Source organism: Rissa tridactyla, chromosome 1 (assembly GCF_028500815.1).
Source record: "Rissa tridactyla isolate bRisTri1 chromosome 1, bRisTri1.patW.cur.20221130, whole genome shotgun sequence".
Classification (NCBI taxonomy): Eukaryota; Metazoa; Chordata; class Aves; order Charadriiformes; family Laridae; genus Rissa; species Rissa tridactyla.
In genome coordinates, this window is record NC_071466.1 from 192,014,017 (window position 1) to 192,039,718 (window position 25,702).

The 25,702-nt window shown below is 40.1% G+C and overlaps 1 protein-coding gene across 6 annotated transcripts in view; it reads left to right on the plus strand.

The window, feature by feature from the left end:
• Positions 1-25,408, plus strand: part of ST7 (suppression of tumorigenicity 7) — a 152,173-nt gene extending 126,765 nt beyond the window's left edge. For 3 of the 6 annotated variants that reach the window (XM_054188787.1, XM_054188783.1, XM_054188786.1), the window contains exons 12-15: positions 9,283-9,433; positions 13,970-14,062; positions 17,095-17,234; positions 25,078-25,406. In XM_054188787.1, the coding sequence (XP_054044762.1) occupies positions 9,283-9,433; positions 13,970-14,062; positions 17,095-17,234; positions 25,078-25,173 (480 nt within the window). In that variant the 3' untranslated portion in view covers positions 25,174-25,406. Of the gene's footprint in view, positions 1-9,282; positions 9,434-13,969; positions 14,063-17,094; positions 17,235-25,077 lie in introns of all 6 variants that reach the window. The other 3 variants (XM_054188785.1, XM_054188784.1, XM_054188782.1) reach the window with 2 other exon arrangements.
• Positions 25,409-25,702: the final 294 nt, after the last annotated feature.

The window sequence follows — 25,702 nt, forward strand, 5'->3', positions numbered from 1 at the left end:
ATTGCAGTTTGTAAGTTCATTGTAAAGGCAAACTAGAGGCAGATGTTTTTGGCCCTTGGAGATCTGCCTCTGAAATTCACCCCACAAACCTTTGGACCAGTATTGCCCTTTGAAAGTAAACAGCCTCCACTGGATAGCAGAACACTAGTGCGTGTTAATGCAGGGAGCCTATCCATTAGGTACAGCTGAATACCAAGTCAGATGAAGATAAAACCAAAACCTCTCCCATATATACACATGGATTGCAGAAAGTTCATTCTCATGCATTGCAGGAATTAAATATTTTCTGTATGAGCTGTATCTGTTATGCCAACCGCTGAATAGCATGGTTTAGCTATATGAAAGTTAGACTGTTTGTTTAATAAAATCATCTAGACTTCCTCTACAGGCAGTGGAAAGAAGGAACTATCTTAGACATCTCTAGACAGACTTTTCCTCCGAGGTGCCTGTTTCTACATTGACTATGAAAGGAGCAACTATTTTCCAGTAAAAGCCTGATTTTTAGACAACAAGATTTAGGTGAGATGAGTCCCTTTGTATTATTAGCTGATCTTCTATTTTTATGCCAAGCTATAAAATGAAAATATTAAACAAAGTTTGGTTCCAGGACTGCTTATGTGGAACTCTGTTTACTTTCTTCCATCCCAATGGTTCTTGCACCAACACAACCATTGATATTGCTCTTCTGCCTGATTGCCTGTTTAACTCTCTATTCCAATCCTGTGCTGGGTGAACTTTTCTGAATGTTTTACTGAAGCCCAGTTAGAGTATTCTGTCCTTGCTGTCTAAAACATTACCTATCTTGCCAAGCAAAGATATCAGTTTAGCCTGTCATGAGCAATCCTTGGGACCCTGTTCCGTTTTCCTCACTTACCACCATGGTTTCAATAATTCTTTCCATCAAAATCTTTTTTAACAGTTTGCATACTAATGATTCCATAGTAACACATATTGTTTCCCTCCTCTTTAAATGAATGGCATGGCATTTACTTCTCGCATTACTGTATCACTTGATTCTGAGTAGGGATCTTTTTATTTTAAGTCAGTTACAGTAGTCTGGCCATTTCTGGGACTGGTTCATTCACTGTTCAGGGCCAGAGATCATTGGCTGTAGTGGCCTCCACTTCTGTACATGCTCCTAATGTGTCCATCCTGCTGTTGTCTCCATGCTCTGCACTGACATGAAACTGAGGCTAAGTCTTCATTTATTACCTTTTTGCTTGTTCTTTTTCTGTTTATACCTAAGAGCTTGCTCTTCTTTGGTTTGACTTCCTTTGCAAAATCTACCTTACCGTAAGTTGTGGCAGTTGCTCCATAACCGCTGCAATTCCAGACTTCCAAGAGCCTGCTTTTCTTGTAGATCAGTAATTTCATTTGTCACTTTGTGACCTCCTTCTCACTAGCCAGCTTCTGTTTCTGTGGTTGTTCAATACAAGGCTGAATCTCCTTTCTGACAAGTATCCCCATGTATGAAATGCAGATTGTGTGTTATTTTAGGTACTTTAGTTATAAAGATATTCCAGTCCTCTTCCTCACTTAAGTTCCTGAGTTTTTCAGTCAGTTCACACTGTTAATTGATTCCCTCAGTTTTTCAAAGTCTGTCATTTTGTGAAACATATAATGTATCCGGATAACAAGGTAGTAATGGGAGCAGACTCCAGGTTTTTTTAGTTCATATTTTAACATTAAAACAGTGCATCCTAATACAGATTAAACCCAGCACTGCTGCTTTCACACTTATGCTTTCTGCTATTAGCTAAAGGATATTAAGGTGGCAAAAATATATTTTTTGTTATAATTTTATGCACAGTATGGATATTACAACTCAGTTTCCACTCAATTATGATTGAAGTCCTATCCAATTTGTTCTTAACGAAATGGAGATAAGTTTTAGCAAGCAGCATCACAAGAAATCTAACAGTGCCACAAAACTAATATGTCTTCAGAGCTTCTTTAGCATTTAAAGATTCATGAATCGCTTGTTCAGACTGAGGAAGAAATAAGTTACAAAGGTGACAAATGATTTAAAGCCTTCGCAGAGTTTCCAGCAGAAGCCTTGAAAGCAGGGAACTGCACTATTTAAGAGAAAAAAAAATGGTTCAATATGTTTCTGGTTTGTCTCAAAATGAGATTTTACCATTTTCAGTGAAAATTATTAAAATTTATAATTATCACATTAAAAAAGTTATTACTGGGTATGCATTTTCAAGACATTTAACTGGAAATAGCAGATTTTTGCTAATGAGATTCTGACACAAATGGAATGCAGGGAACAAACTCTGAACACATGGAGAGATGCTGCTGAGCTGGATTAAGCAAGAAAGGGAGACTGGGTCTCCCGTTGTGAATTATTGCAGGTTTGTGTAAAACAACCATGGGATTCTTACAATGCTGCTGGTTTTTCCCTAGGAGATTATGGCCAGATTGCAGTCCAGTGTTCCATAGTGATGTTGCAGAGGTCAAATATACTTCTTATACTTTCTTTTGAATGTAATCTGAAGATGTAGGAATCCCTTAAGAAGAAGCAGTTAAAAAGTCCCAGATTTCCATCTTTACATAGAGGTGAGAAACCCTGCAAAAACACCTACCTTCCACGTAGAAACCAGTGTGTATGCATGGTTCTGGGTGTCCTCTCAGTATGTATGTCATGAAGGGGTTGGCACCCACTTTTTTTGATTCTAGATGACTATGCATCACCTTGGGTTTTGTTTTCTGTCTGCACAAAAATGCCTTTTACAGAGACCTAGTATGGCCGACTCTTTCTTCAGGCAGCCACCCTTCCAGCAAATAACCTTCTTTTGACACAGATCTCTTCTTCCATTTTTTAGTACGTTTCAATGACAATTTAATTCCCAGAGATCAGTCCATTAACTCTCAGCCATGGTTGATAAATTCACATTGGTTTTGCAATACGCTGGAATCAAGATATGACACGTGGAGTATCAGAATTTGGTTTAATTGAACAAAGGCAATACAGAGCTCAGCGCAGCCTGCCAGATCTCTCCAGGGAGCTGGGCAGCTGACCTGGCTGTGCTGTTTCTGGAAGCTGAGCTGTGCAGGGTAAGGCCAGCTCAGGTGTGTCAACTGTGGTCTCCTTCTTTACTGCAGCAAAAATGGAAGCAATGTCAAACTGATCAAGAGTTCTCATTCTGAAGGTGTCTTACCTGTAAAAAGATTTATGTGCTTCAAAGTGGCTTAATTTTTTAAGCTGTACCAGAAAAATATCTGATAAAAGATATTACGTCTCTGCAGTTTGTCTTGTTTATGTTACTGAAACAACTCAGCTACAGCAAATTGCAGCTTTATACTTCGTCAGAGATTGCCCATGTAAAAAGAAAGCACTTCACCAGGCAGAGAGTTTTCAGGGTTCTTTTTAGTAGGAGAAAAACATAACCAGTAGCAGATTGGAGTCAGCAGTACAGCAGGAAAGAGAACAAAGCAAAGAACTGTGAATTAGTTTCACTGTGAGAAGAATCACAACAAATTATATCACTTGTTTGTGAAGATTTTTCTGAATATTTTTTTCAACCATCTTTGTCTTAAATGAGATTCTATAGACTGGTATCCTTTTGTTTTAGTGTAGTGCCGTGCACCATGGAGTTTTGGTCCCAAGGAAATGTGCTGACGCTGTCTGACAACATGCTGCTCAAAAATTTAAGAGTTAAACAAAAAGGATTTTATTGCCACTGAAACAGTTGGGGTATCACTGTAATTCCGGAGGGTTTTGTATGGAAAAGAGTGTAGTACATCCTGTGTCATGGAGAATACACACACCAGACTTCATCAGTATTATTTATAAGTTGTGTTTGGAGCTTCCCCACTTATATGTAATGCAACTATCCCAAGCTAACGCTGATAAAGTGCCCCAGCTGTATCTGGGACATTCCTCAATTGTGGAACACCCTTTCTGAACTGATTTGCAAGGCTCCCTCCCTGCATTCAAATTCCTCCTGAAAAGCCCCCCCTCTTTTCTGTGATCTGTGAGACATGAGCTATTCAGTAAAGTCAAAAGGAAGAGAAAACATATGATGGTCCATATATCTAGTTGTTAAAAGTGAGTCAAAAGTGTGCTCAGCACACGGTTGTATGGATTTGCTATGTAAGCCAGGGGCTGAGTTGATTTAAAGAGAGTGCCTGCTGAAGTTTGCTGCATTTAAATCAGACAACTTAAACATTGATATTACGTTAAGAAATGCCAATTTTGCATGTAAACAGTTTCTTAAAAAGATATAACAAATAATTGACTTAAACACTTTCAAAGACTTATCTGTTCTCCATTTCATCCCTTCTCATTTCTTTCTTACTTTAAATTTTTTTAATAAGAACTGTGTCTGTCTGTATGCTTGTGTGGTTTCTAGTAAGTTGTAGTTGCTAATAGAAACAAATAATGCAAACAAATTCATATACCATGGGAAATGAGTCTGTTCCACACACCCCATGATATTACAGAGAAACTATTCCAGACATGTTTAAGAGAGTTTTTAACTGTTCAGTGAAATGGTGATTTGTTTTCCTATCTCCAGCAAAAAGGCCAAACTTCTTAATTACCATCAATCCAATGAGAACTCATAAGGTGACCTAAAAGTGGCTTCTCTGGGCATGTAGAAACCAGTATTTTGTAACTGTTTTAAGCTTGTGCTGTTCATCCTGCTGGGAGGAGGAGAGTTCCTGTTCAAACAGTGTTAAATTCTCATATTCTGGCCTGGAGGGATGCTGTCACAGGTGCAGGAGTGACTATTGCCTATTTGCGTCCTGAGCTGTAATTTCAGAGGCAAATTGCACAGTTGAGGAAAAGAAGGAAACCTGCCTGAGATAGGTTGATTTATTTTATAAAAGGGCACTGAAGTAGCTCATTAATGTGGAATGTTAAAAGCACTCCCAGCAGAGGAGAATTAGGAGCCAGAGTGCTGTCAGTATGATGAAATAAATAATGTATATTCAATCAAGTAAGGGAAATATAAACTCTACCATGTTGCAATTCATGTGTACAAGGTCCACTGTCATCCTCCAAATGCTCGTTAAAAGGCATATTCCCATAAGTGTACAGAGTGGCCATAGCTGAGCAATATCTATCACAACGTAATGTAACCAGCATAGAAGACCTCTGTGGAAGCACCGTTAGACTTTTGTAACTCCGAAATTTCAGGGGGTTGACAGGAAAAAGTTTGGTGTGAGAGAAGAGAGAGACTAGAAAAACAAAAAGGACAACCAGAAAAATCCAAGCCAAAACAATGCAGTGGAGAAGGGCTGACTGAGCCATCTGTTAATGACAGAAATCATTGTGCAACTTTAGTTTTCACTTATAACTTGATTAAGACTGGGTCATTCTGGCTGACATTTTCTACACTGTCTTTTCTGAGCTGATTCCTTTTTTAAAGGAACATGATAACCCCAGATGGTGGTGATGTGCCATTTCCTGTTCTAGTTAAACTTCTTCAGTCCTCATTGAAAAACAAATGCAGTTGGAGATGTGCTGGGCTTGCCATCTCCATTTCCTCCATGATGGTTAGCTCTTTGCTAAATTTTTTATTCAGTCTGTTACTTGACTTTCCAAAGTGGAACCACACCTTGGTTCAGAGCCCTGTCAGGATGACTTTGGGCTCCTGTCTTCCCTGTGTATTCAAAGTATTGAAAAGGTAGTGAAGTTTTATTACTTAAATTTTAAAGATCATAGTTGAATCTGAAAGGATGACAGTGTATCGGGAGTTACAGTTAATAGGGGTTCTGTCAAGAGGTGTAGGTTGTTTGCTTGTAAAGCCAGATTAAGTTCATACTTGGTGGTGGTATATTAGGATCTTGTGTCCATATTAGTCCTGTAAGAACAAGGGCTGTGCTCTGGACTGAGGCCTTTGGAAATGTTGAGATATAAATAGTCAGATTCCCACCCTGAAGTCTTTGGTGGCTGAAGAGAAGACTGTACCTGTCTAGTGTAGTATCTTTGGTAGCAGCCTCTTGGAAACTATAATCAGATGTCTTTTGGCTGTTTTTTCCCAAGAGCTGAAGGTACTTGTTGCACACAGAAGTCCATCAGGACTGTGACTCACACATTATATGGGCAGCATGAGGACTGCAACTTATTGGGTAGTTTTTGAAGAATGATTGTTTTTTTTTAATTTAATTTCATTTCACTGGAATTTGCCTCCTTGTCCAATCCAAAATGTTTCAGGGGGACTGTGATGATTTAATGGACAATCTGCTAGAAACCCAGGAGATTGCTGGGACTCGGTCCTGCCTGTCGAGTATCTGGGTGCCAGTAGCCTGCAGTTACCATAAGAGGGGGCTGCCCTTGGCTGTGCTATCTTCAGGTAGACTCTGAGCCCTGTCAGCCAAACCTCCAGGAACCTGAATGCCCTCTGCGCTCTTGAACTCTCCTTGAAAATACAGCAATGCATGAATGGGTATGATACTCTAGGACGTCAAGACCATCCTCATTTTCGTGGACAGTCATATCACTCCTTCCGTAATAATCAAGCCCTACCTACAGCTAGGTACTTTTTTGATACCCCTTACCTCTATTTAGAAAAGTTAAACAGATGGAGACTTTCAAGTGCCCTCTTGCAAAACAGGCTTACCATTTCTTTGATTAGCTCTATTCTGTACTTGTGGAATTTGATCTTTACGTTTCTGAAAGTGCCTGATGAGAACTGTACAGGTGTTCCAGACGAGGTCTCTCTGGGGCTGTGTGCAATTAACATTCCTGCTGGAAATACCTCCAGAATAAATTCATTGACAGCTTGTATGCCCAAAAGGTGGGGCTGACCTTTGTGCGTAAAACAAAAACTATTATGAAGCCCAAATGAGACTTGAGCCATCCATCAACTTTGTGCGTGGGTCTTCTTGAATATCACCAAACCAGATTATGGACTTTTTGTTTGGGAAAGTAGCTGTGATAGAGTAATGAGGGAGGAGTGTTTCACATCTTTGATCTGAGGAACTTTTAAAAATAGTTTTTTCTTTCTGAAACTGAGAAAAATGCAGACTGAACAACACAACTGAGTGAGGACTAAGAATGATTTGCAAGTGTCAAGATATATCCTTCCATGTGGTATTTCCACTTGATTTGTTTTTAATCACTGATAACAAGCTGTACATAAGAATCAAAATAACATGTTTTTATCTCAACACTCCTCGAAATAGGACATGCCTTTCTGGTTATTCTTTTCCTACAAATAGTGACATGCTTTGGGGTTGGGTTTTTTTCCTTTGATTGAAATATTTAAATATTGAGAACTTACTTTCTCATTTACTTTTGGAATATGGAAATAAGACTTACGTTCTCAATTAATAAAACAGATCGAAAACTGCAGCTTTTGCAGCTGTATTCCATTCTGCTCAACAGATACAATGTGTGATTTTAAAAGGGTGGCACATTCATTAGGGCAGTGAATAAGAACATTTGCTGTATCTCTGTAAGCCTGGCAGTTCCCTGCCTCTTGTCAGCTTTTTATTCTGTTCTCTCTGTCACTCTAATCCCCTGTCCTGCCTACTGAATTGCAGCTTCTTCCATTAATCCACTTGCTCTGTAGTGCTCTCAAATTTTTCTGAAAGGCTTTAGAGAAAATCCAAGTCTCACACATATTACTCCAACTGCTAATTCAGTTTCTCCTCCTTTAATGCTGTTACCTGCATCAGAAACACACATAATTTCTCTTTCCTCTGTGAAGTATTTATCTACGTCCCAGGGTTGACAGTTCTCTGCTTTGATCATGGTCTCTTCAAATCCTTTACCTGTTTGCTATATCCTTCCAGGCTTCTTCAGGAGAAGGGGTGACTCCGTGCCATCATGCTATTTGAGCTCGGTTCCCTCTGGCCTTTCCTCTTCCTTTCCCCAAGGCTGATTTTCAGTTTTCGTGTATTTCTTTTGCCCTCTTTTCTCCTCTTTTCTGCACCAGCTCACACACTGAGCGGGTGCTTAAGCATGCCCTGCAGTCCCCCCTTCACAGAAGTCAGCATTTAAGAGGAGCTGCGGAAGTTTAACACCACGCACACCTCTGTTACACCTCTGGCGTCAAGTGCCTTCTCTTGGGTGCCTGCTCAGTCCTGGCTCCTGCAGACCTCCTTCTTCCAGACCAAAGTGAAGACCAGTGTGTAGGCACAGAGACCTCAATGAAGTGGAGGGTCTATGTGCTCACTTTCTTTTTGCCAATGATTAACCAAAACTTTCCTTTCTGAACCTTGTGTTGAAGCCTACTGCCTGACTCACCTGCTGCCTCTTGTGTTAACTTAAATAGTCTGGTGGTGAGAACGTTTGCTCTTGGGCATCCTGGAAAAGAGCGACAGTTTCCTTATGCTATTGAAGAGCAGTCAGTGTACAGCTGGGAAATGTTACCCTTCTCAAAGGCGAACTGACAAACAGGAGTTGATTTGGCAGCCTGTGATTTCTGTCTGTCATGCCTTTCCCTTTCCCTGTAAAGCATGCCAGCAAGTGATGTGTCTTTCCCCTCCGCTGTATCTTTCCCCTCCACTAACTGGAATGTAGTAGCATCAGTGATAATGTCTGCTGAACTGGTAGTGGTCTAGTTCATGGGCTGGGGAAGGAGGAAAAAGGCCAGGACCTCTGTCTTCTCCCATGGCATGAACCCTCTGTCTGTTTCATCCTCTTCTGTTATGAGGGATCCAGTAACAGGAAGAATTGCTTGTGGGTTTAGTCAGTGGTGTTTTTCATTTTAATACCATTTTCAATAAGTATTTCAAGTAGCAAGCTTAAGCATCCAATACTTTTTTTTTCTGGAAATCGGGTATTTTTTACATTTTGTACCTTTTTTTTGCTTTGTAACTTGTTGGTAGCTACTTACCTGGCTGCAAGCCTTGCATGTTCATAGACCTAGCAACCAGTTGATGACAACGCAGTAAAGCAACCTGTGTGCAAACTATGAGTACTGTGTGTTTCCTTATAGAAAGACTATGGGCTTCAAACCGCTTAATGTCTTCATTATAAAGACTTTTAATTAAAAAGCTTTTGCAATTAGAATCTCTTTTCTGCTTTGAGCCCTTTTTTCCGTCTCCTTTGATAAGAGAGACATCTCATTTTGAAATTCTCTATAGTCCCCCTACTACAGCTGAAGAGCAGAACATTAACCATCTGTCAGCATATCTTAGTCTCTGGGAATAATTCAATAATTATCTTCAAGTGCAGTTGGTGATGTTACACATTTGATGAAACACTTATGAGGGAAAGTCCTTTAGGGAAATAGACCTTCCAGTGTGCATTGTAGAATCGCAGGCAGCTTTTTGTGTTTTTTATTACCTCTGAAATAATTGTGCTCTGCTTTTTTATTGCAGTATCTACTAGAAATGAAAAGCTTAATTCTGCCCCCTGAACATATTCTGAAGAGAGGGGACAGTGAAGCAATAGCATACGCTTTCTTTCATCTTCAACACTGGAAAAGAGTAGAGGGGGCATTGAATCTCTTACACTGTACATGGGAAGGCAGTAAGTAATTTTCTTTCTTTAAAAGGAGCTAATAAAATATTTTTATTGAATGTCATGAGAAAATAATAGCTTTTTGTGAAGTATGGTACGTGGGAATTTTGGAGTTCAGTTGTATCCTCACCAGCACTGAAATACTTGAAAATCAAAGTGAAAATACAAACTTCATTAAATGAGGAAAAAGGGTTCTGCAGTCTTGGATTTTGTTTTCTGTGGGACACTGAACAAAACTTTCCATGTTCTTTGTGACATATTTCCTTACTCATGGATAAGGGAATTAGTATTTTACCTTCCATATTCCAGAGTTGTAGAGATTTGTTTGTCATTATTTGAATGCTTTGATTTTGGGAAATTATGAAAGTGTCTTATAAGCAGAAAAAAAACCAAACAGCAATAACAACATAAAATGCTGTTTTGTTTTATACTATTCGGTAGTATTTAATTGACAAACTAGAGTGAGTCCAGTGGGGGACCACTAGGATGTATAGGGGGCTGGAACACGTGAAGTAGGAAAAGACACCGAGTGAGCTCGTTTAATTTGACCTGGAAAGGACTTCTGGTAGGTGAAGGAAGGATCCAGTTGCTGTCTTCTTCCACCCAGTGGAAAGATAATATGGGAGATAGAGTCAACGTCTTCTCAGAAGGGCACGGCAGAAAGACAAGAGGCAATAGACACAAGCTGCAGCAGGAGAAATCTCATTTAGACATAAGGAAAATATTTTCAGAATGAGAATGGTGCTGCACTGGAACAAGTTGCTGGTAGGTTGTGGGATCTCCATCCCCAGAGATACTCAGAGCTCAACTGGACGTGGCCCCGAGCAACCAGACCTAACTTTGAAGATGACCCTGCTTTGAGTAGGAGGTTGGAGTCATATACTAACCTTCTAACCCTGAATTATCTTATCCTGTCTTTGAGATGTGCTCTTTTCAGCTTCCAGAGAATTAAAAAGTGCCATTTAGAATCAGCCACTGTGGGCTTTTTTAATGCATATTTTTCTTTCTGTAATCTGGTTCCCCTTTTCTGCTCTGCTTTCTTCTGTTCTCCTTTAGCCTCTCCATATGTTAGTATGCCACCATTTTTTTTCCTTCCTCTGTTTGCTGTTCTCATTTAGATTTGTTGTCATCATGATTTAATACCGCCATTGTAAAAGTGACTTACTGTCTCAGGCACCGTATTAAATGGCCTGAACTTGCCTAATTTGCAGTGTAGGCTCCCTGCAATGGCTTTATTTCTAGGTGTATAGAACACCTTGCTCAGTAATCCATGTGATTGCCGCCTGGGATTTGCCCTGCTGCATTGTTCTCTGTCCTACCTGCTTGCTCTTTTCCTGTCATTTCTCCCAGTCTATTATTTTCTCTGTCATAGCTTCCTTCCCAGTGGCTTATTTTCAGTGGTTTGCGTTTCTTCTCTTTCAGATGCTTGCAGAAGTCCTTTAGCCCAAGGCTTATTATTCAATCATTATGGAGCAGTATTTTTCAGGGAATCCTGAATAGATCTTCTTTTGCTTTGTCAGACTGGGGAGACCCTAAGGGGCTGTTTACAAGGTCCAGCTTTTGGCACAGGAGGCTACCTGCCCAGCAGTCATCCTGCCACATGGGCAATCTAATCATCTGTGCTTGAAAGCAGCGTAGGGCATTCCAATCCAATTACATCAACTGATTTGTCTCCTTATTACCACCACAGCAATCTGAATATGTACTTTATTAGCTAATATTTGTATAGTAGCCTGTAAAGATGTAAATTATTGTTGTTGCATAACCTCTAAAGAAAAACTCACAATTCATTTTGCTCAATGATTTCAGAGAGAGATGAACGGTGCACCAATCCTCAAAAATTTTGTTCAGATTTTGCTCACGCATAGAGACTCCCATGGGTTTTAATGGTTTCCAATAATCATAACTTTTGGTCCATATCTTAGGCTGGGCAATATTCTTTACTGATATAGTGAACTATTTATGTCACTGTCATGTCCTTTACTTGCAAAAGGTTTCCTTGGCATCTCTGCACAATTGTAAGTTAAAACCACTGGAAACATGACAGAGAAGTTAAACTTAATAAAATACTAGTTCTAACCAACAATCTACATAAAGTACATGGTCAGTTGCCCGTACTTTCTTTCTAGGTATTTATGTACTTTGTCCTTAAAGTGTACTAAGTCAGTGTGCTTAAATAACCAGAAGTCTCACTTTAGTAGCTTGTATGTAGAAATCTAATGCCCATATATGATATGCTGTTTAGTTCTGACCTTGTGGGAACTGGGCAGAATTAAGTACACTGAGTCAGTCACTTGGGGGGTACATTTTGGATACTTGTGAGGAGAATAAGGTCACTCCTAATTAAGACAGCCTCTAACAGAATTTATGCAGAACTGTCTTTGTGATATTTTAAACTCTGAAATTCTCACAGAGTGTTTTTACCAAATTGCATTCGACAATTGAGAAAAGTGAGGTTATAAAAATAATGATCGTAATCAAACTGGAATGTTCGTTGTTTCCTGCTCTGTTTTCATTTGATCAGTCAAAGTACAGTTTTATTCATAGTACAACTAAAACAGCCCAAGTGAAACCACGTTATAAGTTGCTCTGGGTTTGGCCCAGGTGCCCTGGACAGAAGGTCTGTAGTTTCAAAAGAGTCTGAGGTGCTTGTTCATCACCGTCAGTTTCTAAACTTGTGTCATGTTTCCTTTTGTTTACATGAAGAGGAAAAACCTAGGGGTTCTCAAATACTATGGCAGCTTTTACAATGAGCACACGGTTGAATGGCAAAGTGCCTCTTTCTTTGCTACCTGCACTGATTAATGTAAAATAGGGTCGGATAATACTGTAAGAGTGAGGCAGAGAAGTACTTATGTAAACACAAACTGATATAGATGAAACAACACTTTCTTCCATGGCTGATAACCTTGCTAAATAAACTGGTTTGCTGTAAATTTTCTGTATTTGGTCTCATGTCAAAGATGACTGTTTAAATTCAGCAAAATCTATTCAGACATTTTTCACTTGTTTTGTAAAAGCAACATGTTTACCATCCCTTTTTATTTTCATTAGAATCTTAATACTACTGTGATTTAGGGTAGGGCATAAAAGACTTGGTTGTCTGTTTAAATATGAAGCCAAATTGGAAGGAAAAACTTGTGTTAGTGATTTTGAAGTAATGAGCATTGAACATCCCTCCATATATGTTTTTGTCCAGACACTCAGGTTTGTTGCATGTGAAGATCATAGAAGGCTTGGATTATTGTATTTGTACTTGGCTTTTGGGGATGCTATGGAGAGAGGGGGATTAATATTGGAAGAGCATTACAGCCCAGGTTGGTTTACAGTCTTTGAGGATTTTTGCCTTCTTTACTATTGCTTTAAACATAGTAATCAAGAATAAATACATACATAAAATTGCACAAAAAATACAGCCAGAGTTATTTCAAATGCAGTGAAAATGCAACGGAAAATATCAGGGTATTGTGAATTTTAAACCAATTCCTCGGTTGCCTTGTGAGCAAAAGATAACAGAGTGTTATCATGTGGCAGAGGGCTGTAGTTAACATCTAACATATATGGTGCTTCTAGGACATCTGTTGAGGAAAATATTGCTTCAGTGACTGATGTTCATAGGAACAGTGAGAATAACACATTGATGACATTTTAACAGTGAGAATAATATATAGGATAATGGAAAAGGATGCCTTGATTGCAAAACTATAATTCAGTCAAGTATTCTGATGTTTCCATAAACCACACTCAGATGGCCTATGACATCATCACCGTCCAGATTTAGTAATCCATTTCCCTCCCTCTCTCTTATTATTTTCAATTTTAAAAATGGGTAAGATTAAGTATTATTTAATCCATGACCTGAAGATTTATATTGGAAACCTGACTTGATCTGCTACATTTAAAAAGAATGCATGTGAGGAACCTGGTTTTAATAATTCAGGATTAATCATTGATTGCCAAATATAAAATGAAAACATGACTGTGTTGGAAAACCGGTTCTCTGGGCTTGAGTTGTCAGTGTTACCTGGTCTGCTGGGCTGTGATGGGCAAAAAGTAGTGTACTTTTTTCCATGCAAAACTTCTGTTATGCTTGATGCACAGAAACTGCGAGTATTGGCTTGAATTTACAAGCTTGGCTGGTCATTTTTATAGGCTATACCTGTTACATCAGATACACTTCTTTTCCCCTGAAATTTTAAAATTCTGCAGCTTAAAAGCATAAGACAAAATGTGTAAATTTGGCTATGAAATTGTAAGTACAATGGGCTCTGATCATGCAAACGTTTATATATGTGCTTGTAATACAGTCTCACTTGACACTCAAGAGCCTTCTCCCAAGAATAAAAATAAACATAAGTGTTTGCAGGATTAAAAGGTAAGTGTAGATTTATATTTTGGCATTTCATTAAACAATTTATGTGCTGTTTGCAACCAAATATAATTGTTATGTTTTATCTATGTTTGTTTTTCAAAATAGTAAACATAGTTAAGTATGTTCAGTTACTGCCACACTCACGGTAACTTCTGGTGTTGTTTTCTTTTCAGCTTTCAGAATGATCCCCTATCCACTGGAAAAAGGACATCTTTTCTACCCTTACCCTATTTGTACAGAAACTGCAGATAGAGAACTACTACCGTGTACGTTCAACTTTTATCTTCTATTGTTGACATCAAAGAATCGTTTACCTGAGTCTTGCAGCGCTGCTCTCCATTGATGATGCCTTCTAAATTGAATACACTGGATTAGAACAATTGGGTTGACAGTGAGTCTCTGGAGCTCCCTTGATGGTTTAAGAGGCAGCTCATAGCCATAGTTGATAACGAGTGGCTATCATTATTGTTGTTGACAGTGTAGGGACTTGGAGAGAGATTACTGAAGAGATAAAAATCAGTTAGATCTTGTTATTCTCTCTTGCCAAGACACTGGAAAATATGTCTGATCTTTCATCTAGGGTAGCATCCCATCAAACCAAAAGCACAGTGACCCAGCCTTGTTAGTCTTTTGTAGAAACAGTAGCTACTTAAATTCCACGGCGAGATCAAACCTGCTTTAGGACAACTGGATCATTGACGCAGCTATTATTCTGACAGGTTATGCTGATGTTTTCTGAAAAGCAGTCTTAAATAGGAAGAAAGGGTTTTCTTAATGTAATGGTGTGCGTGCTGTTATGAAGAGGTTGTGAAATTACCTCAGTCATTTATTATATATGTTTATGGAATCTATTAGCAAAGTGCCAGCAGTGTTCCTAGTGCTCTGCAAGATGCAGATATAAAGACAGATCCAGCCCTTGGGAAGTGTTACACTCCAAGCTAATGGGACGTCTTGCAGTGCATGCAGGGAAGCACAAGAATGCAGAGGAAGAGCCGAAGCAGCCAATCTTGCAAACAGTTATGCTTCATTCGCACATGTTTTCTCACTGAAGTCAGAGGGACTTCGTGTGAGCACAAGTGAAACACACACAAATGTGGAGGGGTTTGCAGGATCAGGACAGAGGAGGCAAATACAGGCTGATCCAAGGAAGGAGATTTTTCTCTCACCTTCTCTATCCCTGAAGAAAGAAGAGAAAACTGTTCTGGAAAAAGTAAAACGTAACCTGCTTCTGCTGTGAAGGCTGGTTTTGAGGGCATTTGCACTCTTTGCAGTCTTTCGTTCAGAGCCTCTCTGGTTTGGGCTAAAAAATGTGTTGCCACTTTTTATAAGCCTATGTGAGTAAACATTAGGTGAGAATAATGCAGTGAAAATCCACTCATTGTGAGTCTTTCCTTCACAGTACATTCTCGCTGATATTACACAGAAATCCTTGGCAACTGACAGTATCTCCCCACCCCATTATAATCACCCTAATTGTAACACCACCTCTTAGAATGCTCTGCTTGCTTTTACTCAGAGGGATGCTGAGCTGGGGAGGGTGGAGCGTCATGAGATTTAGAAATGACAAAGTCATGCAGAATAGCTCAGCATTTCTTTTTAGATGCAAAACTGATTGTTCTTGTCAAATGTTAGACGCGAGGGACTCTTTAACAGCATATGCAGACAGTCGCGTTCTGCTCTGGCAGTTATGGGAAATGCCTTTCACTGCAAAATCTCTTGGGTTTGAGGAGGGAAGGGTTTAACATACTGTGACAGACACAGGTCGGTTAAAGGGGTTTTGAGTACCTGTCCACACCCTTTAATTGCTTGTGTTTTAAAGCAGAGTCAGCTGGAGTTATATGAGAACACTAAGATCTGTTAAACTATCCGAATTAAAAATATCAATCACAAAACTTTTGCCATGACTGTGTATCAGACCAGAACAAGTTTGAGCCTGTGTCAAAAGACAGTGCAAAAAACTGAGCACAAGAAATCTTAGACTTACGAAGTCCATGATCTGGTTATTTCCCAATCTCTAAATTTAATTTAAATCAAAGAGAAGTTGCAAATTATCAGTGTTTTTCTTTTTAAACTGAATGAAGTAGCAGCCCCCAAAATTATACTATTTTTAGTTTATAATATTTTAGTTTAAACTCATGAATTCCTACTGTTGGTTTCGGAAACCGCTACACTCTGGACGAATGCAGTCAAGGATATTGTCCTGTCGTGTTGCTGGATTACCCTGTGCTTATGTTGTCTGCAAGTACGATGAGATGAGAGCTGGTCACTGAAGCAAAGAAAGTAGGCAAAATGGAAGAGTACTGTTTTGTCCGTACAAGTAGTCATAGCATCTGAGTATATGGGAAGTCTTGAGGTTGGTTCTGTATGAGAAAAAATGTTTCAAAGTTTGCATTTATCGTGACTGTATGGACTGAATGAGTGAAGCAGGTAGATAAGTGCTCACCAGACCTTTTGCCACCCCAGCCAAATTTTCACCTTGAATCTGAGCCATTGTAAAAGTTTAAGGGATATATTCTTCCACTAAGATACTCCCTATCCTCTTCTTTTAGCCTTCTCAGTGCTGCTTTCTCCAAAGCCCGGTGAGCAATTTCTCATACCAGAGTCGAGGAAATTCCTGTGTTCCTTTTAGTCTACGCTAACAAACACCTTAAAATTTCACTATTAATTTAAATTTCAGGTTTTAACACTTTAAAAAGTTGTGTTGTTATAAGTATTCAGAGAATTCTGAAACCTGAATTTAGAGTACGTGTTTATATGTCCTACTTTTAGGATAACTTTTCTTGGTTCCACAGCTTGAATCCTCAGAATTTACTGTTCAAAGGCTGTAGTTTTACAGCCTGCTTAAATCGATGTACAACCATGCTTCTGCAAGGTTGGGCTCACTGCTGCTTCAGGGTGCATGTTTCTCCACTCTCTGTGTATCAGCATCGGCAAACATGCATCCATGTGGCTAGTGAATGACCTGTGTAAAAAACCTGGATGTTTTATTTTAGGTGAATTTTATGGGGTTAGTTGTTGCCTAGCTGTTTTATAGTTAGTGCTGACACAAAAGTAACATGTACATAGGACCAGAGTAAGCCAGAAATACAATCTTTGGATGAGAATTACTTGGCAGAGAGATGACTGACACAACAATAATGTTGGCCTAAGATGTTTCAGACCTCCTATGTGTTTCTTCCTTTAAAAGCATCTGTTAGTGTCTCTGGCTGTTTTAATCATATAAGAATGTTGGTTTGGGTTGTTTTTGTGTTTTTTTTTTACATGTAGTACATTCTCCTTCCCATCTTTTTTTCTACAGCATTTCATGAAGTTTCAGTTTACCCCAAGAAAGAGCTTCCCTTCTTCATCCTCTTCACTGCTGGACTATGTTCTTTCACAGCCATGCTAGCCCTCCTGACACATCAGTTCCCAGAGCTTATGGGGGTCTTCGCAAAAGCTGTGAGTATTCTCTGCTGCTGCTCTGTTACAGTAAATGAAGACACAGATGCAGGAAGAGCTGAGCTAAATACTGCTGGGTATTGAATATCTGCATATTCAGTAGTATAAATAAAACATCAAGAGATGTCTGAGCAGGGGGGCATTGGAACAACTGTTAAGGGAGCTAATCAGTAAAACACACTACTGGCTGTCTTTTCTGGTTTATATGGCTCTTTTGTTAGGCTAGATCTCTTGTGCCAAAAAAAGGCTTGGTCAGAGAAGGGAATATCTGTGCTTTCATATATAATCTGATAAAATTAACTAATAATGGTTTGTAGAACCCCTCTGTTTTGTGTATAGCCATAATGACTGTGCCGTGCTTTCCAGTGCAGTAGAAACTATTAGTATGAGCACAAATAGAGTGCATGGCTAACCAGGGCAAATTTCTGTGTTCTTTCCCCAAACTGCCATGAAGGAAGTAGTTTCAGTATTTTCCTTATAACTTTTCTTAACTACATCCAGAGAAGTCTCTGCTAATTCTGCTTTTTTAATCCACCAAGGATTAATAAATTCTGGAGGATGAGGGGGAAGAGCCGTGAATTATGCTAAAACACATTTTTGTTTTTGCACAACCAAGAACATCACTGCTCCAGTGCGCTAGGATATGAAAAATCCACTTACAGAAAAGTTCTAGAATAATAAAAAAGCTTCCTCCTCCTCCAAGAAATACTAAATATCCTCTGTTGCAATACATTTTTTTCAAATGTATTTGTATCTCTCATAGGTCTTGTGTTTCCAAAATAGCCTCCTGGCCTTGTTTTTAATGTCTTTGGTGCTTTTGATCTGGGGGGCATAAGAAGTGGGGTGGAGAAGGCAATGCTGAAAGGCTTTGGCAAATTCCAGATTGTAGATACTTTCAAACTCCTTTGCAAATGGCGAGAGACTCTCTTTGCAAGTGAACCAGGTCTTCTACCACCCAGGCTTGTGGGTGATAGAGATCCGCTACAGCAACAGTTCTTGCATCAAGAATTTTCTTTCATTAGCTCTAGAAGACAGAGTGTAAGATTAGCTGTAGCAAAAGATACCACTTCTGTCAGCAAAAGGTGCTGAAACGTACCTGAAATATTATTACTTCCTCTTGTTTCTTGAGTGTATATATAGGAATTTGGTGGACAATAAGTGCGTAACTCGGGCATATGATCTTAAACTTCTTTGTAAAGCTGATTTTGTGGTTTTTTCCTGAAGTTGAAATGCATGACCGTTGTTTGGGGGCTTTTTCAATGTAATCTGAAATTTTCTGTTACTGTCACTGTTAATGACCCCAAATCTGTCCCTTTAGCCTTGTTCCTGTGTTTGTCAGCCTTGTATCCTGAACAAAGATTATATCTCAAGCTGGCAGCATGATGAGATTTTGTACTTAGTGCTCCTGCTACAGGCAGTGAGCTACTGGAATTGGAGAAAATTGGTAGCATGTTTGCATAGGCCTAACTCACCTGGATATGGTTGCTGAGTGCATTCAGAGATACCAAAAGTTGCACTGATGGTGTGTTAGTAGCTGTTTCTCCATAGTTTGGAGCTTGCAGGTTCCAAAGCTGTCTGGGGAGTAGAGTCAGACCAGAAAGGTCTGTTTCCCTGATGTGTAAGTGCAGCTGCCATTGGTATTAATAGAATAGATACCCCAAGACTCCGTGATTATTAAATTCTGCATATTGGAGCAGTTAAAGCTCCTAGTTAGTAAAATAAGCACAGACAAATACAATTGAAATGTGGGCTGCATTACATGCATAAAGTTGGCAAGATTACTCAAGATCTCGGAACATGTATGGATGCAGTTAGTGTATCAGTTAACATGTATTGTGACTTGTTTTAGCTATATCTTAATCTTCATAAACCACCACATGCAGCAGCTGTGTTGTACATGGGAAGGGCAGAATTTAAGCCTGTGACATTCATTTAGTAGCTCATAGAAAGGTTTTGATTCAGAAGGCTCGTTTTGTTGTCTCCTCTGGAAGAAGTAGCCCAGGTGTATGAGACTGAATAAAATCATGGCAGACATCTCTTTGAAATGCAGCTGTATCAGAACAGAAGAGAAGAGCCTGCCCATCCCTGGCTTTTCCCTTTCAGTTTTAGAGAAAATTGTTTCATAAATAATTAATTTCATAAATAGCGAAAAGATGAACGTGCTGACTGTTGCTGTTATGTGCATTGAATTACCTTTTCCTGTATGCTTGGTACTCGCTGTGATGTGGTATATTACATTGTAAAACTGTGCACATATGCTTTAATTTTAATAGATCAAAATTATACCTTCTCTTATGCCTGCCAATCCCAAAAGCATTGCACAGATGTAGTATCGCCATCATGGCCCAGGCTTACGTTACTGCAAATTTATATTTACCACATTTCACAAAAACTGAACAGGCTGGCATGATTGAGTGTTGAGAACTGGCTTTGAGCTGTCCTCTAGGTAGCATCTTCTTGCACCTTTTCTATAGCCCACTAACTCAGACACTGAGTTCTTCAAGGCAGAAAAAGCCTTTGAATGCTGAGGACTATTTCCAAATGTGAGACTGCCAAAGGTGGCCTGTGCCACTGTGACAGTCCCTTAGGGCAGCCCGCTTTTCCCCGCTGGATGCAGAAGACAAAGCTATTTTAAAGCTACTTTTCTCTTCTGGGAGGTTCAACGTGGGGTGCAATTCACCAAACTCCCATCAGTGCACCCATGGTTTAGAGACAGAACGTGCTCTGAACCCTGCCTGCACTTCTGCAGCAAGTTTAGAAAGTCCCAACTGCATCCAGCCAATTCTGTGATGCTGTACCTGGAAATAAGCTTGACTCTTCCCATAATGAAATTGAAAGAAACCAGTTCTTTAATTATTTTGTCAGTCTGAATATAAGTAACTTCAAAATGACAGTAGATCTTGGCATTTTCACTTGGTTACGGAGAAGAATGTTCATGGCTTGTGGTTTTAATTTTTGTTAGCCTTTCTAACAAAAGGCCTTTTCTAACAAAAAAGGAAGTCACTTAGGATATGAATACAAGCAGAACAAATTTCTGATTGCCTGGCTTGGATAAAATTGACAGCACAGTGTTGGTAGTATTGAATTTCTTTCATTGTCATGCAGAAATATAATAATATCTGGGAAATGGTTAAAAATATGTAAGTGCAGGTCCTTTGATAGCATGATAGCAATAAGAATGTATCTTAAATAAAATCGAGAGTTGTATTAACAAGGGGGTAACTATATAATTCAAGTCAACAGTCACGTCTAAAAGTGTAGTGCCTAGTTAAATTTTTAAAATAAGTGAAACTTCAGAAAGACTAATTTTTCTCTGATTTGATTCTTTTGCTGGAGATCACTGACGTGATCTGTTTCAATATTTCCTGTATGATGGATGGGACCTCAGTTCAGCAAGCAGGTTTGCCCAGGGAGATATTTCATCTGCTTGGACCTCTACAGACACTGAGGCAGAGAACATCTAGGTCCGATTACAGGGACTGAGCAATAAGTAGTCAGTTCCTCCATGCAAACACCAACCACACAGTAGAAAAACTAGAAAAGCTTGAAAAAATACTTTTGCATATTTGTTTTAATCAAATGGTGCTATTCAGAAGGTGCTACTAGAAAGCTGCTTTCTGCCAGCTTTGAAATAGCCAGGTTGATAGTTTTCTTTTAAAATACGTAATAATAACAGCAAACTTTTTACAGGTCTCCAATCACCAGTTCTGCCACCCTGAATTCTTACTCTACTGCTGGTGCTGGTTTTTTCTGTTCCATATGGAAAAAAAAGAAGTCAGTGTCAAAAGGAAAGGCAAAAAAAATTAAAAAAAATTTTAAAAAACCCATATCATGCAGACTAAGCCCTCCTGGATGCTGCCATGTGGCAAACAAGCCAGATAGGCATCTGCCAGTGGTGTTTGAGGACAGGAGCAGCAGGACCTTTCCAAGGGCCAGATATCCCCAGCACAGATGTTGTTGTACAAGAGAGTAGGTGGCATCCTGAACCTCTTGCTGTCAGCAAGGTTTTGCTTAGGCTTCAGTGAAGCCAGGCTTTGGCATCCATGAATTTAAATGTATTTTGTAGACCAACTAATTTTCCAGGTGGGGAAAAACTTGGCTCATTTTAAGCTACAAATTACTTTGCTGAGTTTGTTACAGGATACAGCTGACTATTTCAGCAACAAAATTCCTATAAATTGCAATAAAACTTACTATCAGGCAAATTATTCTTGTTTCATTGATTTAAAAAGTATGTAATTTGCACTGGTTACAAAGCTGAGTTTTATCCAAGTACATGTGATGGTGCAATCTTACCACATAGATTAAGTGCTGCTCAAAGAGCAGAAAATATCCTCTAGTGAGCCTTTTGCATTTGGCAAAATTAAAGGGACTTATTTATTTAAACAGTTCACAGCTTAACCAGAGGGAATGCTTCTACTTGGGCTAAGCCACTTGAAATAGTAATAGCAAACTCTAAGATTAGATAAGTCAGCCTTACATTAGAATCATAGAATCATAGAATCGCTGAGGTTGGAAGGGACCTTTAAGATCATCAAGTCCAACCTTTAACCTACCCTGACAAAAGCCACTTCTAAACCATGTCCCTAAGTGCCCCATCTACCCTTTTTTTAAACACCTCCAGGGATGGTGAATCCACCACCTCCCTGGGCAGCCTGTTCCAATGTTTAATAACCCTTTCAGTGAAAAAATGTTTCCTAATATCTAATCTAAACCTCCCCTGACGTAACTTGAACCCGTTTCCTCTTGTCCTATCACTTGTCACCAGGGAGAAGAGGTCAGCCCCCATCTCTCTACAACCTCCTTTCAGGTAGTTGTAGAGGGTGATGAGGTCTCCCCTCAGCCTCCTCTTCTCCAGGCTAAACAACCCCAGCTCCCTCAGTCGTTCTTCATAAGGTTTGTTAACTCAGCTGCGATTCACGTTACACAGCTTACCTTTAGCACCACAACTGAAATACTCTGTTCAGCTTCAGTTAGAAGAAGTTTTTTCTTTGACCAGTGCTTATGACAAAATCTCATTACCAGTGATGGTGTTCCCTGGGTTTCCCGTGATGCACAAGTTGTCCATGATGTAGTCTGTATTGTATGCAAACATGTCCAAGAGGAAAAAAAGAATTTGAATGCTTACTATTGCCTTTAAAATGTATAAACAACGTAAACATCATACTCTTTTTACAATTAAACTCTGCACAGAGCCCATTTTGGTAAACAGTGAAACCTTGCTGGCATTTGCTTGCATGGTACCGTGAAATGGTTATAATCTCTGGCTGTTGGATATTGAAATTTTGAAATGTTTTAAATAGAATCATAGAATCAGAATCATAGAATTGTTAGGGTTGGAAGGGATCTTAAAGATCATCTAGTTCCAAGCCCCCTGCCATGGGCAGGGACACCTCCCACTAGATCAGGTTGCTCAGAGCCCCATCCAGCCTGGCCTTAAAAACTTCCAGGGATGGGGCTTCCACCACCTCTCTGGGCAACTTGTGCCAGTGTCTCACTGCCCTCATGGTGAAGAACTTCTTCCTAACATCCAATCTGAATGGACCCATCTCTAGTTTTAATCCATTCCCCCTAGTCCTACCATTACCCAACATCCTAAAAAGTCCCGCACCAGCTTTCTTGTAGGCCCCCTTAACATACTGGTAGGCCACTATAAGGTCTCCTCGGAGCCTTCTTTTCTCCAGACTGAACAACCCCAACTCTCTCAGTCTGTCCTCATAGGAGAGGTGCTCCAGCCCTCTGAGCATCCTCGTGACCCTTCTCTGGACACGTTCCAGCACGTCCATATCTCTCTTGTAGTAGGGGCTCCAGAATTGGACGCAGTACTCCAGGTGGCGTCTCACAAGAGTGGAGTAGAGGGGGAGAATCACCTCCCTCGACATGCTGGCCACGCTTCCCCTGATGCAGCCCAGGATATGATTGGCTTTATGGGCTGCTAGTGCACACTGACGGCTCATGTTGAGCCTCTCGTCCACCGGTACCCCCAAGTCCTTTTCTTCAGGGCTGCTCTCATCCAGTCACTGCCCAGCCTATATTGGTGCTTGGGATTGCCCCGACCCAGATGGAGGACCCTGCATGTGATCTTGTTGAACTTCATGGGGTTGGCGTGGGCCCACCTCTCCAGCCTGTCAAGGTCCCTCTGGATGGCATCCCTTCCCTTCAGCGTGTCAGCCGCCCCACACAGCTTGGTGTCGTCAGCAAACTTGCTGAGGGTGCACTCTATGCCACTGTCCATGTCGCTGACGAAGGTGTTAAACAAGACCGGTCCCAGTACGTTTGCCATATATAGCTATGTTTCAGCAGCACACAGACCTGTAACAATTTTTTGAAATTGCATTCATAATTAAGTTTTAGATCCTTAGGAGCCCAGGTTAGAGACCAAGACCGTATCTGTATTAAGTAATAAAATACAGTTTGTTCTGTGGCTCCAAAAGCAAGTGACATATCACAGTTCGCGTCTGTACCTCTAACCTCTCCTCCCTTCAGAGGCAGGATGGTCCCATCCTCGCTGGCTGCTGGGAACTGTCCCTGCCCTGTGCTGTCCCCAGACTCTGCCCGGGCTGTGCTGAGGAGAGACTAACCAGCACGGCCAGAACTGTGTCAGGAGCTGTGCTGGTAGTTCAGGAGTGTGGCTGGGGCAGGTCTGGTCCTGGGATAGGTAGAATTACTCTCTGGAAGTGCTTAGTTCTCTTCAGTGACTACAGGGGAACCAGACCCTGATGTCTGCATTCTTTTAAGTGCCTGAAGATATATGGGACAAATTCAGAACATGAAAAGGCATGTAAGTGTATTTATATATAAAGTCTGATGCTCTCTTTTGTCAGGAGAGAGAGCTCTTCGGGGCAAGAGAACACATCCAGCACTACTTCTGCTTTAATACTGTCCTACCAAGCAGACTTCAGATACACATCAGTGCAGTAAACGGAGTTTATATGTTTTGTGCTGACTACAGAGCAGTAACTGAAACATAAACCTTTTGCAGCTCTTTGCTGATCAGTTCCAAACAGAACTGTTTTATTTTTATCAAAGTCACATCAGCCTAAATGGTTAGAAGCCACAGGGTTCACAGTCTCGAGGTGGCTGACTGCGCGTTACTGCACTCTCTCATACACATATAGGGCCCCAACGTAGCTGTATGTAACGTTTACCGTTGACTTTCAATTAATGTAAAGGACAGTTAATACGTAATTCCCAAAATTTTGGGAGTGCTTTGAGTACCTGAGTTTGAGATGTGTAGCTGGTAGTGTTTTTTACCTGTGATAAAATAGTCTTTATTCGCTTGATTTTTGTCACATATGTCTGTCCTAACATTATTACACTGAAACTTCTTTCAACATTGCTGACTGTGTTCTGTAACAGAGGGAGGATGTTAAGATAAATTCCAGTTGGTGATGCCTCAGTGTATACAGCAGATCTATAGATAATCCAGAGCCATTTTAAACCTGAATCTAAAAGACACACTTTTTGTCTGTGAGAGGTGGTCTCGCAGATTTTGCTGTTCTGAAAAAGCCTCTCTTTCTTTCAGTAGGTTTTATTTTGAGCTTTTAGTGGCTTCGGTATGAGCCTGAATCTGGGATGTGAGATGTGGGAAAACTTTTGTAGTTCATCACTTTGATCTTCCTAAAAATGAGGCTTTTGCTTTTCTGCAAAATCGAGACATCTGTATATATGTAAGGCTCAGCTTTTGGCAGGAAGTCTTTATACGTGAATTATGCAGTTTTTATTATGCTGGAGGATTTTACAGAGGATCACAGCAGGAGTTTCTTGTCTTATTGGACAGCTTGCTTTTGAGGTGTATTGTCTCTGGAGTTTTGATCTGAATGTGTATCTGGTTTCTTTGCAGTTCCTCAGCACCCTCTTTGCCCCTTTAAATTTTGTGATGGAAAAAGTAGAAAGTATCCTGCCCTCCAGTCTGTGGCACCAGCTGACGAGGATCTGAGGGAGTACGCCTGCTGACTGACTGCCATGACATCTTCTGTGCCAACTTTTCGTTGACCACAAGAAAGCATGATAAAAAAAGGGAAGCAGTTCTAAGACTTAAAAACTCTTCATGGATTGTCTGTTCTCATATAAAAACCGTTTTGTTGTACAAAATACATTGATGTTAGGTTCTATTATATTTTGCCTTCAGAAAAGAAAAACTTAAAAATAAACTTTTGTGTATTGCAGCATGGCTGTCTTTTGGCTGCTTCTTCAAAGCTCAGATCGCACTTTGTGTTCTTAAACATGTCTGGTGTATCTGCTTCACCACAGCTAGGGCTAGGCTTTCCGTTCAGTTAATGGAAAAACACTAATAAGTTTACAATTAAGCAACGGTATCACTGCCTTTTCTTATGCAGTTCAATTAGGGTCAAGCCCTCACCGCTGCGGATGGTCTAGACGAGGCTTCCAGACAGTTAAAGCTCTTGCTTAAAGCAGCTTGAGGCTCTCCAGGCAGTTTGGATGGCACATCGGGCTTCTGATTCCCA